Genomic DNA, 14,492 nt, shown 5'->3' with positions numbered 1-14,492 from the left:
ATGCTTCAACTTGAGTCTGCGACAAAGCTAAGAGTAGTACTTGAGCCTTCAGAACAGTGGCTCAAAATCTTATCAATTCATCTCTCCTATTTTGCTCATTACTCCTCACCCTGACTCTTTGCCTCAGGCCTGAGTTACCAGAAGGTGACTCGGTGTCCATAATGACCTTCCTAACCTCGTTATCCAGTCTGCGTGTAGAGTTCTGAATCATTTCCTCCGTTTCCGAGCAAACAATCTGACTAATTGACATCCACATGTTGCTCAAACAGGTTGCGTTGGTGTAACGAACAAAACATATCATCGTTCCGATCAGGAGGATGAAGTGAATGCCGCAGGTGCCTGCCACGATACTGAAACCTATCTGACGTATAGGAATCAATTGTTCTTGCGCAAGCGAGTATGATACCGAGGCAAATTGATCAAAGGAATGGTAGTTCTCGTAGTATTCCATTTGCTGAGCCAATGTTAGGACCGCCTGGAGAGCCTCCGTGACTCTACCTGTCCTCTTCATAACCCCCTGAAAGAGCACTGCGTAGGATTGGTGAATGTTGCGAGATGATTTCCCGCCAATTTGAAGCGTTGCACAATGCAGGATACCACAAGAGGGCAGTCCAACAGGTATCCCTCGGAAGGATATGCTAGGACTCATGGACATATGATCGTCCTCGCTTGTTTCGTTTTCCTTTCCTCTTTCTTCAAGTAGCGTCATGATACCTCGATCGTTCGCTGAAAGGTTGGCCGAAACCAAGTACTGGTTTGGAACGGCTTGCGTATCGTAACGAACTGTAAAGTTATTGCGAATGTCTAAGTGGGGGTCGATTCCATTGGTGTTGCTGGAGATGTTCACTTTCCGAATGTGACCTTCGAGATTAGCAAAACAGGCGCTGACTGATATACTCAAGTTGCGCGTGTGTTTGATGCCGTCCGGCAGCGTGGGTGGTTGGATGCTTGCCCATATCCCCTCGCTAGGCCCTCTTAAATCATCGGCATTCCAAGTCCGTGGATCAGGTTGAGAGTCGTTTCCATCCAACCAACTCATATCGTCAGTCCCCATCGCTTCAACCCAGTCCCTGACCGTACCAGCGCTAGTGATCATGAGGAACACATTGGGATAAGATGAAGGTAGGGAGAAAGAAAGATTGGCATTAGGTGGGAGGAAAGGACCGTCGCTTTGGGTAGAAACAGAACACATTGAGAAATTTTCAATTGGCCTCTCGGACGTTTCCTTTTCGCTCTCGTTGGAACGATTTCCTGCTGACACAACACAGTCAATGCCCCATGAAAGATCTGGAAACAGCGTGTGGAGCCTCGAAAACGGTCCCTCAAGTTTGAACTCCCCGGTCATGAAGTATTCGTTCGAATAAGGAGGGTTTTCGACGCCCGATACGTTACCCCCGAGTGGCAACGTGAGCGTAATGTTATGAATAATTCGAGGCGGGACGCAAAAGACTCTTGAGTCAATAAGCGTGGCAGGCCCTTCATATTTTCGTAAAAGAGTGCGACTCGACTGAGCTTCAAAAGGTAGGATTGCCCGTGTAATAGCACCCGTATCTTCGTAGTCAGATGTCAGTTGCTTGTCTTCGATGGGTTGCCATCTCTCTGCAAATCTGAAATATGTCCATGGTTGTAAGGTCCAGATAGTTGAAGCAAAAGAGACGTGAGTAGGCTCTGATTTGGCGTACGCAATTTTCGAGATTGTCTGGGCGGCAGTGACATTTACCATTGCAAAATCAGATAGAAGAGCAGTAGATGCAAATTGAGAAGTCATTGCCAAAATGACGGAAATCCCAATAGCAACCTTGTACGTCAAACCATCAAATGAAAAGGTCGAGAATGTTGTCCAGAATAGAGTGAATGGTGACGCAGGCATTGCCCTTAGTATTGAGACTGTTGGAGCCATGTTCAAGGGAACGCCGACCTTCTCTATCATCAGCGATGCTATCATGGCGGTGAAAACGCCCATCTGTAGGGATAGGGCAATCCGAATTATAGCCGCGGCGACAGTAACGGTTCTGGATGTCCAGTTGGAGAACACAATATGACTCCAAAATGTCCCCTCCATATTGTCTCCAGCCATGGCGCGCATGGAATGATTCCAAATATAGCCCAAAAAGATTAAGGAAGCGATGATGAGCGAAGTACCAACACCCAAGACACAAATGCTAGTCGGGTCGACAGCTATCCATTTGCTGCGACACAAGGAAGGCGGTTTCTCGGTTTTCGTTGACTCGGAAATGGGTATCGGAAGGTACTTATTGGTACCTTCGATGGGAAAATTCTTCCGGGTATCCTTTTGCTTGCCGTGATCGCAGACATCCCTCAGTGATATTTCCACATCCGAGATCTCGATGTTTGGACATAATGCCGATTGCTCCCCTAGGTTCGAATTCTCAAAATCTGAACGGCAGCTCAAACTACTGACTTCAGATCTCAAGGTAATATCGGATTGGAAGGACGAGCGAAGTTCATCCCTCATGTTGGATAACTTGACAACAGGACGATGCCTCTAACAAATGAAGGGGAGATTGAAGGGTGAAAGAAGAAAGTCAACACCACAGAATGGAGAAAAAGACAATATCAGCAAGTTCAAGTAAGCGAGAAGGATTTGTAACGGCCGTATTTAAACCCTCGCCCCCCAGCTGAACCAAGCCTGCCGTAGGACCTTTCGAAGAGAGGATTTGAATAAATACAGCAGACTAAGGCACATTCCTTTCGTCGAAACGCTGATGCAGACGTGATTGGATGTCGAGACGGTACATGATGACCGCATAGTAACATTGCATCTGCAACTCTGGAACTTGACCAATCATTGTCGCTGCTTCTTTCGTACCTTTATTCCGCAAAGGGATCAGGCTGGAATAAATGCAGAGGTGACACAGCCATCCAATTCTACCACCCACCTTCGCCACAAGAGGTTTAGGTCAAGGCAGAACAACAATACAGTCAACCTAAACTTGTCGATCATTCCTAAATAAGTCTATCTTCCTGTGCCTGGTAAGTGCATGCTTATTCAGAGTGATCGTGATGGTGGGCTTAAAAGCTGTGTGACTTTGAAGGTTGCTTAAACAACTACCGAGTGGCGAAGTGAATACTCAGAGCAGGTTTACATCCACTTCCTTTCTGAGAGGCTGTTTGCAAATGAGGATTGAGTTAAAACAATAGAAGAAGTGACTGGGGTTGCTATTGTTCCTTGAAGCCGTTGCGAACATTGCATGAAGGAAAGCCCGATGAATTCAATGGCTTGTTGTTAGTTAGCCTCCGTCTTATTCTCTCAATTTCGGGTGGAGGCTCGTTGCACTCTCTCCATCGTTCCCTCGGAAATATGCTACTCTTCGCTTTCCTAACCAACCCGTGAGATGGACAGACTACCTTAAGAAATCCTCGGCGGTGGCAGACCGCCTTGGAACAGCGTCTTTTCAAGGGTATCTAGATCATCATCCCAAGCTCGCTTGCGCCAGCTCCGCAAAAATTGTATTACAACATAAGACAACGCAATATCCCGGGCGCATACATCAGTTAGAAATTGCATGGAACTACCGGAAACAACATTCATAGAACCCACCTTTCGAAAAGCGTATTGGACATTGTACCGGTGCTAATACTTCCCATTCTCGATTTAGTGCTTTTATCAGAAGCGATAAGCTGTTTATGCTACGTACGTCTACCCTTGCGAATTCTTACTCCTCGTTTTCGTTCTCGTTCTCGTTGTCTCTATCATCTTGGTCGGTCTGGGGAGTTGCAATATGGTGCTGCATAGACTCTCAAGAGCTGACTTCTGTTCATTGCGTCTACTCATCCCTATAATCATCTGCCTTCTTCACGATTGGGCACCGGATACCTTACTCATGGCCCCAAGCGCCGTCGTCGCTGCATCCTGAACAAATCCCTGCTCTCCCTGCAGCTCTCTCAGACGCCCTTCCCACCGCGACCATCGTTCCAAACTCAGCTTCTGGTCCCAAGATGCTTTCGACAGATCCCGAGAAGGGGTGCTGATCGATGCTGTGACATGTGGCTTCAGCGCCCAGCTCTCTTCACCATCCTCCGCTCCCTTTCGGAACCGCTGACCACAGACAACGAGCCACTTTGCCGCAGCCGGAACCTCAAAATCAAGCAGTGCGTTGCTGCTCTCCAAGGCGTCGGCGACGGCCTCATAACCCCAGTCAATTGGGATGGCGCCAATGCCAGCCGCGACCAACCGCGCCTCAATCTCTGCCTTCCTAACGTGTGCGTCTCGCAGCGCGTCACGCTCTGGCCCCTCAGCCGCCGCGGCAGCCTTCCTCCAGCTCCCAGATTGATATGAATCGGCCCATAGGTTACCAAAACCCGGGAGACCCTTCCACAGTCTCTCAGAGGGCCGCTTGCTCTCGTCTAGAGATGTAAAGTCGGGCTCTGAGAGGTTCTCAATTGCCTTGAGCAGTTCTACCAATGACTCGATGTGCTGTGCTGGCAATTCCACGAGAGAATCCATTAGAAATCCCCATAGGCGGACGAGGTCCTCTCCGGGGTTGTCGGCAGTCACGACCGGATGGGTGATGACTCGAGCGGCATCGGCTGCAGTTGTCTTCTGGTGCAGGTAGTCTTTCATTGCCTGTGCCTCTTGGGGATGGCATCCGTCTTCGACGCTGCCGTCCGGGGCGAGCTTGGAAGAAAACCAATCGTCGGACATGATGATTCGTAATCCTCTTGAAGTGCAGGGAGAAATCTGTGCTCTGGTGTTCTTTCGGGCAGTGATCGAGACGTATGACTTTGTGATATAAATGTCGTGTTGTTTCTCAATCAGCTGCGATGGGTCGGGCGCAGCCCCACTATTTATCGCCCCCGAGTCACTTGGCCTCACTGACGTCACAAGGCATACTGCGGCTCACCAAGACATTCTGACCAATGATACATAAACGGATTCAATGATGATTCTGAGTAATACTGGGGTCCCAAAGCAATTTGTTCAAAGACACGCGGGGGCCAGCTGACAAGGCTCAGCTCAGACACGGAGGCGGAATCCGAAAATTTGGGGTCGCTTTCTAGGTAGCCAACGAAAAAAAAGGTTACAATGGTAAAGATCTACCACGCAGCCTGATCTGTCAGCGTCAATCAGGCCCCGAGGTTTCATCGAGCCCAGAAAAAGGATTCATGGCATCGGGCGATGCATTCTCAGCCTCGCGATGATTCTGTGATTGACATCGCGATGAAGTGACCTTTCTCGTGGCGAGAGTGTCTTGCATCTTGGCTGAAGGTTTTCGGCGATGGACGGTATGATCAGCGAATGTCTTTGATTTAGGATTAACACTGCCTGGCCCAAGGTCACCAGTTGTAGACTCGCTGCCTGTTACTGCGCCGTGTCAAGTTAGCGTTCTCAGCTCTCACGAACAGCTTTCTCATGTTTCTATCTTTATTCGGGTTACGAAGACTTCGGGGCGACCTACCTAAGTATGCGCTTGAATCGACGATTATCTGCCGAACAACGTGTAAGCACAGAGGGTGATGCATAGCAGTCATTGAATATAAAAGCCCTCGAGCATCTCTCCAAGTTTTCGATCATAATTACCAACAACTCAAATCAACAAAACTCTACTTACTTATCATCTACCTCTCACGGACAACAAAATATTACCTCTTGAATTTTACCATCGTCATAATGAGATTCTCCATCTCCGCGTCTGTTCTCGTCCTCCTCGGTGTGGCCAGTGGGCTTCCAACTGAGCTTGAGGCTCGAGTTCCGTCCAATGCGCCCATCAACGTAAGGCATTCCAAAATATGATGAGACTCTGAAGCAGAATGCTGACGACTTGAAAATCCAGCTTCATAATGGCCCCGATTCCTCTGGCTCATTCAAGTGCGGAGACAAGACTTACAGCGGGCATGAAATTTACCTTGCTGCTCAACGAGGCACCAACCTCCACCTCGTGGGCGAAACTCGCGGCCGTGAGTTCTTTAATCATTTGCTTTTTACTTACGCTTCTCTCCACCTACTTCGTTACTTGGTCATCCAATCTCTCTCCCGGCTGTATCCTAACATTACTTTAGGAAACCAATACCCACACCCGTTCCCCAACGACGACTCCAAGGGGGTTAAGCTCAACTTTCCCAAGGACTGTCCCGCGGATGACAGCCGTTATGAGTTCCCACTTATGAATGGAAGCCCGTATGACGGCGGAAAGAACAATGTCAAGCAGGGCGATGAGAGGGTTGTCTTCTACTACGAGGATGGCGAAATCAGCTACGATGGAAACCCACAGGTTTATTATTGTGGTATCATGACGCACAAGGGGGCTGCTACGGGTGGGTTCTTGATGTGCTAGATTGAGAGCTTGCCGGGTCATTGAGGACACTTCAGTACATGAATGATGGGTCTGGACGGTTTTTAGATTGCTTGAAGTTCGCAAATTTACACCTCTTTTAAAAATCTCGACCACTACCTGCTCGTATAATGTGCCAGTGCTTGTAAATAGTGAGTTAGGCGATCCTATGAGAGTATACGGACTGTTCAGAATAAAAGTTCAAAAAGTGAATATTGAGCTTTGATAAACATCTCGTCACAGAATATATGTGCGCCGTTGTTCTATGTCTCCTTTGTCGGAGGTTGCGACGAAGTTGGACCTGCATGTGAACACATCGGCACCTATTCATAAGGCCCTGCGAGCCTGTGACACTGGAAAACTAGTGGGCAGACACTGTCTCCCATCTTGCGAGCAACTCGGGTGAAATATACCTAACCGGGACTCCCATTGCCGAGAACAATATACTATTTGCGAATCTATCTTTTCCTCGTAAAAATGCCATTAATTCAAGAAATGCTCGTTTCGGGAAAACCTTGAGTCCGATTGTACGAAGTTCTCGCATTGCAATAAGAGGTTGTACGAAGCTGTCGCATTCCGTCCTCCGGACTACTCCGTCTGCTGCTACGGAGACAAGGCACCGCCTCGCCCCGAATAGCTGATAAGTCTAACCGCACAGTGAGCAACATGAGGTGCCCACAAAGTATCCCGTCGGCCCACGACCGACTCCCTTATTAGACGACTCCATCCCATGACTCGGTAACGGCTTTAGGAGCCGTTCGACTTGCCACTTTTGAATACAAACGTACAGACAGGGCCTTCCGACTACAGAGCAAGTTATGATCTACGTCTACGAGTCAGGCTCGGTAAAGCCCCAGATACCTAGCCCCCAGACCGCCTTGATACATTCTGTATGCCTCGAGGCCGCTGACTGATACCACGACAAGGGGCAATGAAAGAATAGGTGAGAATGGGCAAGAGAAGAAATATTTATAAATACGGCTGGCCTCGAACGGCTCCTGGTTTTAAATGACCATCATCGACAACGCACCTCAACTCTAGTCCCTCGTTCCAAAAACCACCAATCTTTCAACGCATCTTTACACATCAACAACAGCAAAAATGCAGTTCGCTACCATCATCGCTCTCCTGGCCCCTCTGGCTCTCGCCGAGACCTGGAACCTGTCCGGAACCTGCAAGAGCGACCTCACCTGCGATGTCGACACCCAGTACACCAGCCCTCAGCTCGTCTGCGGCAACAACAACGGACACTTCTCCGGCGAGGGCAACCAGGGCAAGACCAGCTGCACTCCCGTGGGAACCAAGTGCACCTACGTCTGGACCTGCTAAAGCGCACCCAGTTACACGAGCGGGTGGGACGAGGAGATACGCGGAACGATACGGCTCACAGGACGGGGCATACCACGATTTTGGGACCAAGGTCGCAATCAAGGGGTAATTTGGGGAAGATACGGAGCGCAAGTAGGGTCGGTTAAGGCTGATTCTGTAACGGGGCTGTGTGAAGTGGACAAAAACGGAATTAATGCATGAAAAAAATATTGAAACAACTATTGGACTGGTAGCCACAAGCAAACCCACCACATGAGTCAAATTATGTGTTCAGGGGCTGGACATCGTGGGGAGCCACAGTAATCGTCTGATATCGCCCGTGATAGGCCTCTCACTACACAAGGCCCATCAGCAAAGCAACAGGAAAAACGGTTATCCTGGGCATTTGCTTTGTTAGAGAGGATCTCTTAAAAACACCAAGAGACTGATCATCACAACTTAATCATTATCCTTGCCTTGTACTTTACACACATGATCGAATAGCTCTCAGCCACGAGTGCCACGCGTCCCCTCTAACCCAGACATAGCTGCTGATAAAATACACTGTAGACGTCGTATGCTCGCCATACCGTAAAATGACTATGTTTGAAACGCAACCAACACTGCAGTAACAACCTCACAGTCCCCGGAATCCATACCAACAAACTCAGAGAAAAACAAAGTACAGCCTCTCTTCAGTCGCCAAGATGGAAGAGGTCTCGAAAGTTCGAAGATCCACGGAAACAATGCCCGAGAGCAACCCCTGGCAACCCCACTTCCCGGGACCGCAAATTACTCCCACGCTCAGCCAGACCAGCAATCCTAGCCCGAGTTGCGCTCGTGCTCCAGCAGCTTCCAGTGCCAAATGACAAAACGGCCGTCGAACTCGGGGAACTCGGGGGGATATACCAGCGCTTCCTCGGTGTGGACCTTCACCTCGGTGTGCTCGTCACACCGGAACGCCTCGTCGAACACGCTCACGTCAGCCGGGTCTTGCGGGTGGTTCGGCAGCGACGTGTCGTCCGCGTGCATGAGCTCCACCACGACGTGCGTCTCCGCCATCAACCGCTCAAACGTCTCCTTCACGCGCGAGATCGCGAAGCTGCTCGTCGGCTTGCCCCAGAGCACCCGGAACCACAGCGAGTGCCGCCCGTGGTGCCCGACTTCGTCCTGCACGAGGTCAAACAGCTGGCCCATGCGCAGCCCAGCTTCGTCGGATCCTGGTTTCAAGGCCGCGCTCCAGACCCTGTGGCCCTCGGTGGGCATTTCCGAGATGTCAAACTTGATGTACCCCAGCGACGGCGGCGGCGGCTGCGAGACGAGCATCCGCCGCCAGCTTGCGCCGCGACGCGTGAATCGCCGACGACACTCCTTCTCGGACTGCTCCGTCTCAGCGTCGAGGTCCGCTGGGCGTAGCTGGCTCCAGCCTCCCCAGATCTCCTGGACCGCGCGGATCGGCTGCCGCGACCACGGCATCTCGTAGAAGGAGTTCGCCCGCCGATGGAGCGAGTACGTCTGTCCAAAGTCGAAGAAGCACTTGTCGAACTTCTTCGCCAGCAGCGGGTTGATCCTGGGGCGGGCGCGCTTGCACTTCGCCCCGGCAGCAGCATCTCTTTGTTCTTCACCACCGGCCTCCACGTCGTCCTCAAGATCATGGTCAGGATCCCGCGACGGCGCAGCGGCCACCACCACCGGTTTGAAGAAGAGCGCCTGCTGGATCGCCGGCGAGGCGTCCATCAGCGTCTTCCACGACTTGCTAACGCGCGACGCAGACACGAGCAGCGTGGTCATGTCCAGGTGCACCAGGATGGACTCGAGCAGCTCCGGGATGGCGAGGGCGACCTCCATCGCGCGCTCAGATTGCGTTGAAGACATCGCGGTTTTTTGGGACATGAATTTGAAGACGGCCTATGTGATGACGTGGATTTCAAATCAGGTGAGGTGAAGGAATGAGGAGATGCCCTCTTGGCTTTGCCGCCAGCGCCGGCTGGCGCGGGGTTGATACGCCCTCAGATCTTCCCCCTCATCCGGTTAAGAAGAACCGCGTGCATCATCGAGCCAGTGATGACTAAGCCTACAGAAGCGATGTTGGGGAATACATGTGATGATGCACTGGGGGTTTGACGACATACGGCAACCTGGTGATGTTTTGGTCCGGTCGCGAGATGAAATGCGGGTGGTTATTCTGTGCCACTCCACGTCAGCCTCCATGTTCACGAGATGATATTGCAAGCGAAGCGTCCGGAAGCATGCCGATATGTGTGCGAATCAATTGCCTGCGCGATAATTATCCTACAATAATCGTGAGATTATCACGGCGGTCAGATGCGCTCATTCCGGTCCACCATGGGATGCATCGTTCTCCAAGAGGGTATTGGTTCATCCTCAGCCGCCACTGCACCTCCTTGCCCGCCGTCCCTACTCTTCGTCATCGCTATCTTCGTCGCTGGTTTCGTCTTGCTCTCCATGCGAATTCTTCATCTTTTCTCCTGTCCACTGGATTCCGTTATAGTTCCCATCTTTCAAGTAGCCTCTGCCGCCTTCCTCGTAAATGGCGGCGCGCTCGTCCCAGCTCGCTTCCATCGCCAAGAGACGAGCTGCTGTATTATCCTCATAAACCATACCGCGCGAAGTCAGGTGGCAGGTCTGATTGGTGGTAGGCAGGGTTCTCTTGACGAGGTTGAGGAGTTTGTGATTGTTTGCCATGAGGCGGTTGGCGTCCCAAAAGATATAGCCCCTCTCCCTCTGCCCTGCGTAGATTGGGTGAAAGAATGGAGGCTGCCCCAGCAGAGTCTGATCAAAGGCCATTTGAGGGCCTTTGTCGTCAAGATCCTCTCCAGCCTGCGGGTATTGTTCTCTGTACCAGATCGCCAGCTGCTGTGAACTGGGCTGTCGGAGGGGGGAACGGGAGAACTCCGCAAGCATGATACTAATTAGCACTGCATCTGGGTCATTGTGCTTGGTCCAAAGCATGTTGCGCTTGTTTTGGTAAGAAGGTTCCTGAATTAGCATGTGAACAAAGTTCACACCACCCGAGACCTAGTTGAATGCCTTTGTAAGATGAGCTGAACAAACACATCGGCGCGCAAGCTGGAGACTCACCAACATCATCGTGTCTCCGTTATCGCTTCCCCGACGTACGTAATCAAAACTGGACCAGCCAAATTCAACATCGTGAGTGAAGACGTCAAGCGCAACTGTCCAAGATTGGCGTGCTGTCAGCAATTGTGTCTTTGGTAAAAAGCTGTTGGAGACAACACTTACCCTCGAACAGTCTCTTCTCAAAGAAGTCCAAGACACAGCCAATGGCCTCGATTTCCCAAGGGGTCTTAGACGCAAGATAAATATCTCCGTCTGCACCGTAAAAGACGTCCAAGTCTGCTGTTTCCCAGCTCTCGTCGCCAAAAACCGTCGAAAGTAGTTCCGTTTCGTAGATAGCTTTGGTGATTCGATGTTGCTCTCGTCTCGATAGAACCAAGTCTCCTGAAACCACTCCATCCACGTCTCGGAGCATTTTCCAAGCATCTTGTGCCATTGCGTTTGCCAAACTCAGAATAGTCTTGTGTTTGTCCCTTATTTTGATGAGAGAGTTGAAAGAAAGAGTTGGGACCAGGTCTAAGCTGTGACCAGGGTCATGGGCCACTTGATACAGGACCCTCGACATGGCCCTGCCGGCATGCTTGGACGATCGTGGGCGAGGTAAGTTGCCGGCTTCGACGATTGCTATCGCGTAGGCCATGAGGCCCGAAGGGAGTTCCATGAGGAGTTGGCGGCGCAGGACTATGTGGGGGATGGCTGGCCACGCGTGGACGGCTTCGAGGAAGCAACGCGAGGCTCTCATTAGATTGTTGAGGTCCTCCAGGGTGCTAATCTCCGCCACGATTGCACCGATGAGTTCTTTCGGAAGATTGGTGATGAGTATCATTTTGGCGCAGATGGGGATGGAGGTCTCTGGCTGTCGTCGCTAGTACTGTCAGTAATGAGAGGGAATAATGCTAGGCGAATGACTGACAGTGAACTTCGGGGTCTTTCTGTACCTGGCACTGTTGCTAGGTTGTCGCCGCAGGTAGAAGATGAGGAAATAACAGATGAATGACTGAGTGTGGCCTTTCGTCGTGGAATTGAGATTGCAAATCAGAAGCCCTGTGAGTAGGAAAGAACGTTGCTTGGCTGCGTCCGAGGCGGGGGTTTCTCAAGACGGACAAAACGTAAAATCGAACGGGAGGTGAAAGTCTAGCGATACCGACAAGCACATCTGTATCTATCCGTCGCCTCTGGTATTGTCAGTTGTGAAGGATAAGAATACGAACGGATAACTGACCGAAGGGTTGTTTGGGTTATCGGGGACTTGGAATCGCTATCCAAACGCCGGGCAAATAGGAAACACCTTCGCGTGATTTGCGTGGGAATGAGGAAGAGGATTGCCAATCACGAGAAACCCGCGACGAAAATGAATGCAGAAGTCTCGAAAGAACGATCAGCGCTTCTTCTCGTAGTCGTCGCCTTGGAGTGAAGAGGGAATAAATGGCGAATGGCCGACAATAGAGTCTCTCGCGATGTTGAGGGTGGGAGACCTTTCCTGAGCGAAAAGGCGTCGCTGCTGGTAGATGGCAGGAGAGAGATTCCACACTTTCTCTGGTCGAAGTGGGAGAAGGGGGAAGAAAAGCTTGAGATGGGTCGGCCCCAGCTCCGAAGCAAAGGTGAAAAATCTGGCGATTGCTTAAGGCAGGTGCGAACCCATCAAAAGGCAGGAACGACAACTAGCACGACGATGATGACACGCAGGAGAGCAAGGAATCAATGGAAACGAGAAGGAAAAGTCGAGACGGCACGATTTGTAAATTACTTGTCGAGGTGATGTTTATCTTCCCCTAGGTTTTGTAGCTTGCGCGTGGTGTTTTCTGCCATCTCTGCTGTCTGCCTCTGCCGTCCGCCTCTGTCAGCCCCCCTGCTTTTCGTATTTCGTCCTGTTCTCCCAGGCTTGTCGAATGGATTCCTCGCAGAAGAAAAGGTCTCTTACATTTTAGTTCAAAGCTGTGCTGCGAATAGTTCTTATGAGGCAGCTACCCATAAGTTTGTTACTGTACATGCAGTCTCTGCCGGATTGGCGACACCTCCTCCCACCCCAGCCTCACATTCGCTCTCTTCACCACCGGTCTTTAGGTGGATATTCATGAGGAGTCCATCTCTCTCCACCCCATACAACCTTGCTGAGGTCATCGGCGCTCCAATAGCCGGAGCCTCCCTTGTCCCAAATCTCCTTGCGAGCCTGGAATGACTCCTTCAAAGCCTTCTCCGCTGCTAATCGCTCACGATAGGCTGGTCTGCGCCTTGGCTTCGGCTCATACGCGAGGAAGTCCATAGGGTTCAATGAACCAGGGGGGAACACCCAACCTGCCTGAAGCTGGAGGAGGCGATCCCGGTCCCATAGGACATAGGCGCGATCCCGGAGCCCATCGGTGGGTATGGAGTCAATCGTCGTCAGGTCTGCAAGCGCACGGCTAATAGATCGCATGAAAGCCCCCCTAGGACCGAGATCCAGGTCCACTGCGTCAACTCTGTCTTTGAAAACATGAATAAGGCCTCCGTCTTCGTTCTGGACCCAGGGGTCATCTGCCAGCTGCCGGTCTTCCTCGAGCCAGTCACGGTCGGCGTCGAGCGACTTCCAAAGGTCGGCCCATTCGCCGGGACCGTACTTGGCGTAGAGAAGATTCTTTTTCTCATCGTAAGAAAGGTCGCTGGTGATCTTGACCAGGAAGCGTAGTCCGTGTTTCAGCTGAGATACGATGTTAGCTGACAGCCAGGAGGCAAGAAGGATAGCTAGAGGACAGGGCACGAGTAATTCAACGTCGTGAATCTCCTGATGCTGTACTTGCCCAATCTTGAATGACATGGTCTTCGTGCGCCTCCACGTAGTTAACGCCAATATGCCCCATTGCAACATCATGAGCGAGTACCTCGTGGACGCCTGATAAAGAGCTGTTAGTGCTAGTGTTCTTCGGGCATTTGGTAGGAGCAACTCACTGTTCAGGAAGAGTCTCTCCTGATACTCTAGGACACATCCCATCTGCTCCCGATCATACGACGGCAAGGGATGAAGAAAATCCTCGCCCTCATTCCAGGCCCTAGGACGACGAGGTCCGACAGGCTTGGGGCGTTCAATGGAGTGTCGGATTTCCACACGGTAGAACGCCCGGCAGAAGCGGAGGTACTCGTTTCGCGACATTTGAAGCGTGCCGGGCCTCGGGACATGCATGTTTGTGGTCTGCATGAAGTCCCACGCCTCATTAGCATAGTCAAGTGCCATGGAGTGAATGATGTTGTGAAGGTCCTCGAGTTTGAGGAGATTCCCAAGGCCCAATCTTCGGACAAGGGAAATTGCAGTGGGTAGGAAAGAAGGATCGAGCCAAGTGATTAGGTTCTGGACCATTGCCTCTGTCCGGGGAATCGGCAAGTGATCAGCATAGAGCGCTGCAACTGCATATGGGAGAAGCGCTTCAGGGATCTGTCGAAGTATGACCTGACTTGCAAGACTGGGGCGTTGCTTGAAGCAGTCGCGGATGCGGCGGCATGTGCGGATGGCAGCGTAAATGTCGCGCACACTACCTTCCTCCAAGATATCTGTGATGATCTCACACGGAAGCTCCGTGAGCTTAACCATCCTGGCTGGTGCTTGACGCTGGCGTGGGTTTTGTATGGATGGATTGTGATGTTTGTGAAAGAGGGGTGGAAATCTTTGTTGTGGGTGGATGCGTTTTTTGCCTTGCCTTGGCTGGCTGGGCTGCTAAAGAAAGAAGGAGGTAGCTTCGCCTGAGAGAATATTTCACACCGCTGGGTCAGGGAAAGGTGAAATCTTAGTGTCAGAGAACAAATCTTTTTGTCAATACCAGG

At 51.2% G+C, this 14,492-nt stretch overlaps 5 protein-coding genes across 5 annotated transcripts; 1 reads left to right on the top strand and 4 right to left on the bottom strand.

Moving 5' to 3' along the window:
• Window positions 1-61: 61 nt before the first annotated feature.
• CGCS363_v001681 (uncharacterized protein) lies at window positions 62-2,476 on the bottom strand (the record flags this gene model as incomplete). Its single annotated transcript, XM_036633530.1, has 2 exons — window positions 62-2,278; window positions 2,315-2,476. The coding sequence occupies 2 exons, from the start codon at window positions 2,474-2,476 to the stop codon at window positions 62-64; spliced, it is 2,379 nt and encodes a 792-aa protein (XP_036501019.1).
• Window positions 2,477-3,817: 1,341 nt separating this feature from the next.
• Window positions 3,818-4,666, bottom strand: CGCS363_v001680 (uncharacterized protein; the record flags this gene model as incomplete). The annotated part of the gene is made up of 1 exon (XM_036633529.1): window positions 3,818-4,666. One exon carries the CDS (start codon window positions 4,664-4,666, stop codon window positions 3,818-3,820), a length of 849 nt encoding a protein of 282 aa, XP_036501020.1.
• Window positions 4,667-5,632: 966 nt separating this feature from the next.
• On the top strand, window positions 5,633-7,622 carry rntA (Guanyl-specific ribonuclease T1; the record flags this gene model as incomplete). The annotated part of the gene is made up of 4 exons (XM_036633528.1): window positions 5,633-5,734; window positions 5,796-5,919; window positions 6,022-6,276; window positions 7,390-7,622. 4 exons carry the CDS (start codon window positions 5,633-5,635, stop codon window positions 7,620-7,622), a joined length of 714 nt encoding a protein of 237 aa, XP_036502571.1.
• Window positions 7,623-8,423: 801 nt separating this feature from the next.
• CGCS363_v001678 (uncharacterized protein) lies at window positions 8,424-9,476 on the bottom strand (the record flags this gene model as incomplete). The annotated part of the gene is made up of 1 exon (XM_036633527.1): window positions 8,424-9,476. One exon carries the CDS (start codon window positions 9,474-9,476, stop codon window positions 8,424-8,426), a length of 1,053 nt encoding a protein of 350 aa, XP_036502570.1.
• A 543-nt stretch (window positions 9,477-10,019) lies between these two features.
• On the bottom strand, window positions 10,020-14,262 carry CGCS363_v001677 (uncharacterized protein; the record flags this gene model as incomplete). Its single annotated transcript, XM_036633526.1, has 6 exons — window positions 10,020-10,640; window positions 10,704-10,798; window positions 10,866-11,565; window positions 12,805-13,377; window positions 13,493-13,569; window positions 13,626-14,262. 6 exons carry the CDS (start codon window positions 14,260-14,262, stop codon window positions 10,020-10,022), a joined length of 2,703 nt encoding a protein of 900 aa, XP_036502567.1.
• Window positions 14,263-14,492: the final 230 nt, after the last annotated feature.

The sequence above is a fragment of the Colletotrichum siamense genome (assembly GCF_013390195.1).
Source record: "Colletotrichum siamense strain Cg363 chromosome Unknown KSG_Cg363_contig01, whole genome shotgun sequence".
NCBI classification, from domain to species: Eukaryota; Fungi; Ascomycota; class Sordariomycetes; order Glomerellales; family Glomerellaceae; genus Colletotrichum; species Colletotrichum siamense.
Note: the sequence above shows the minus strand (reverse complement) of the source record. Positions and strands in the feature narration are given on the sequence as shown.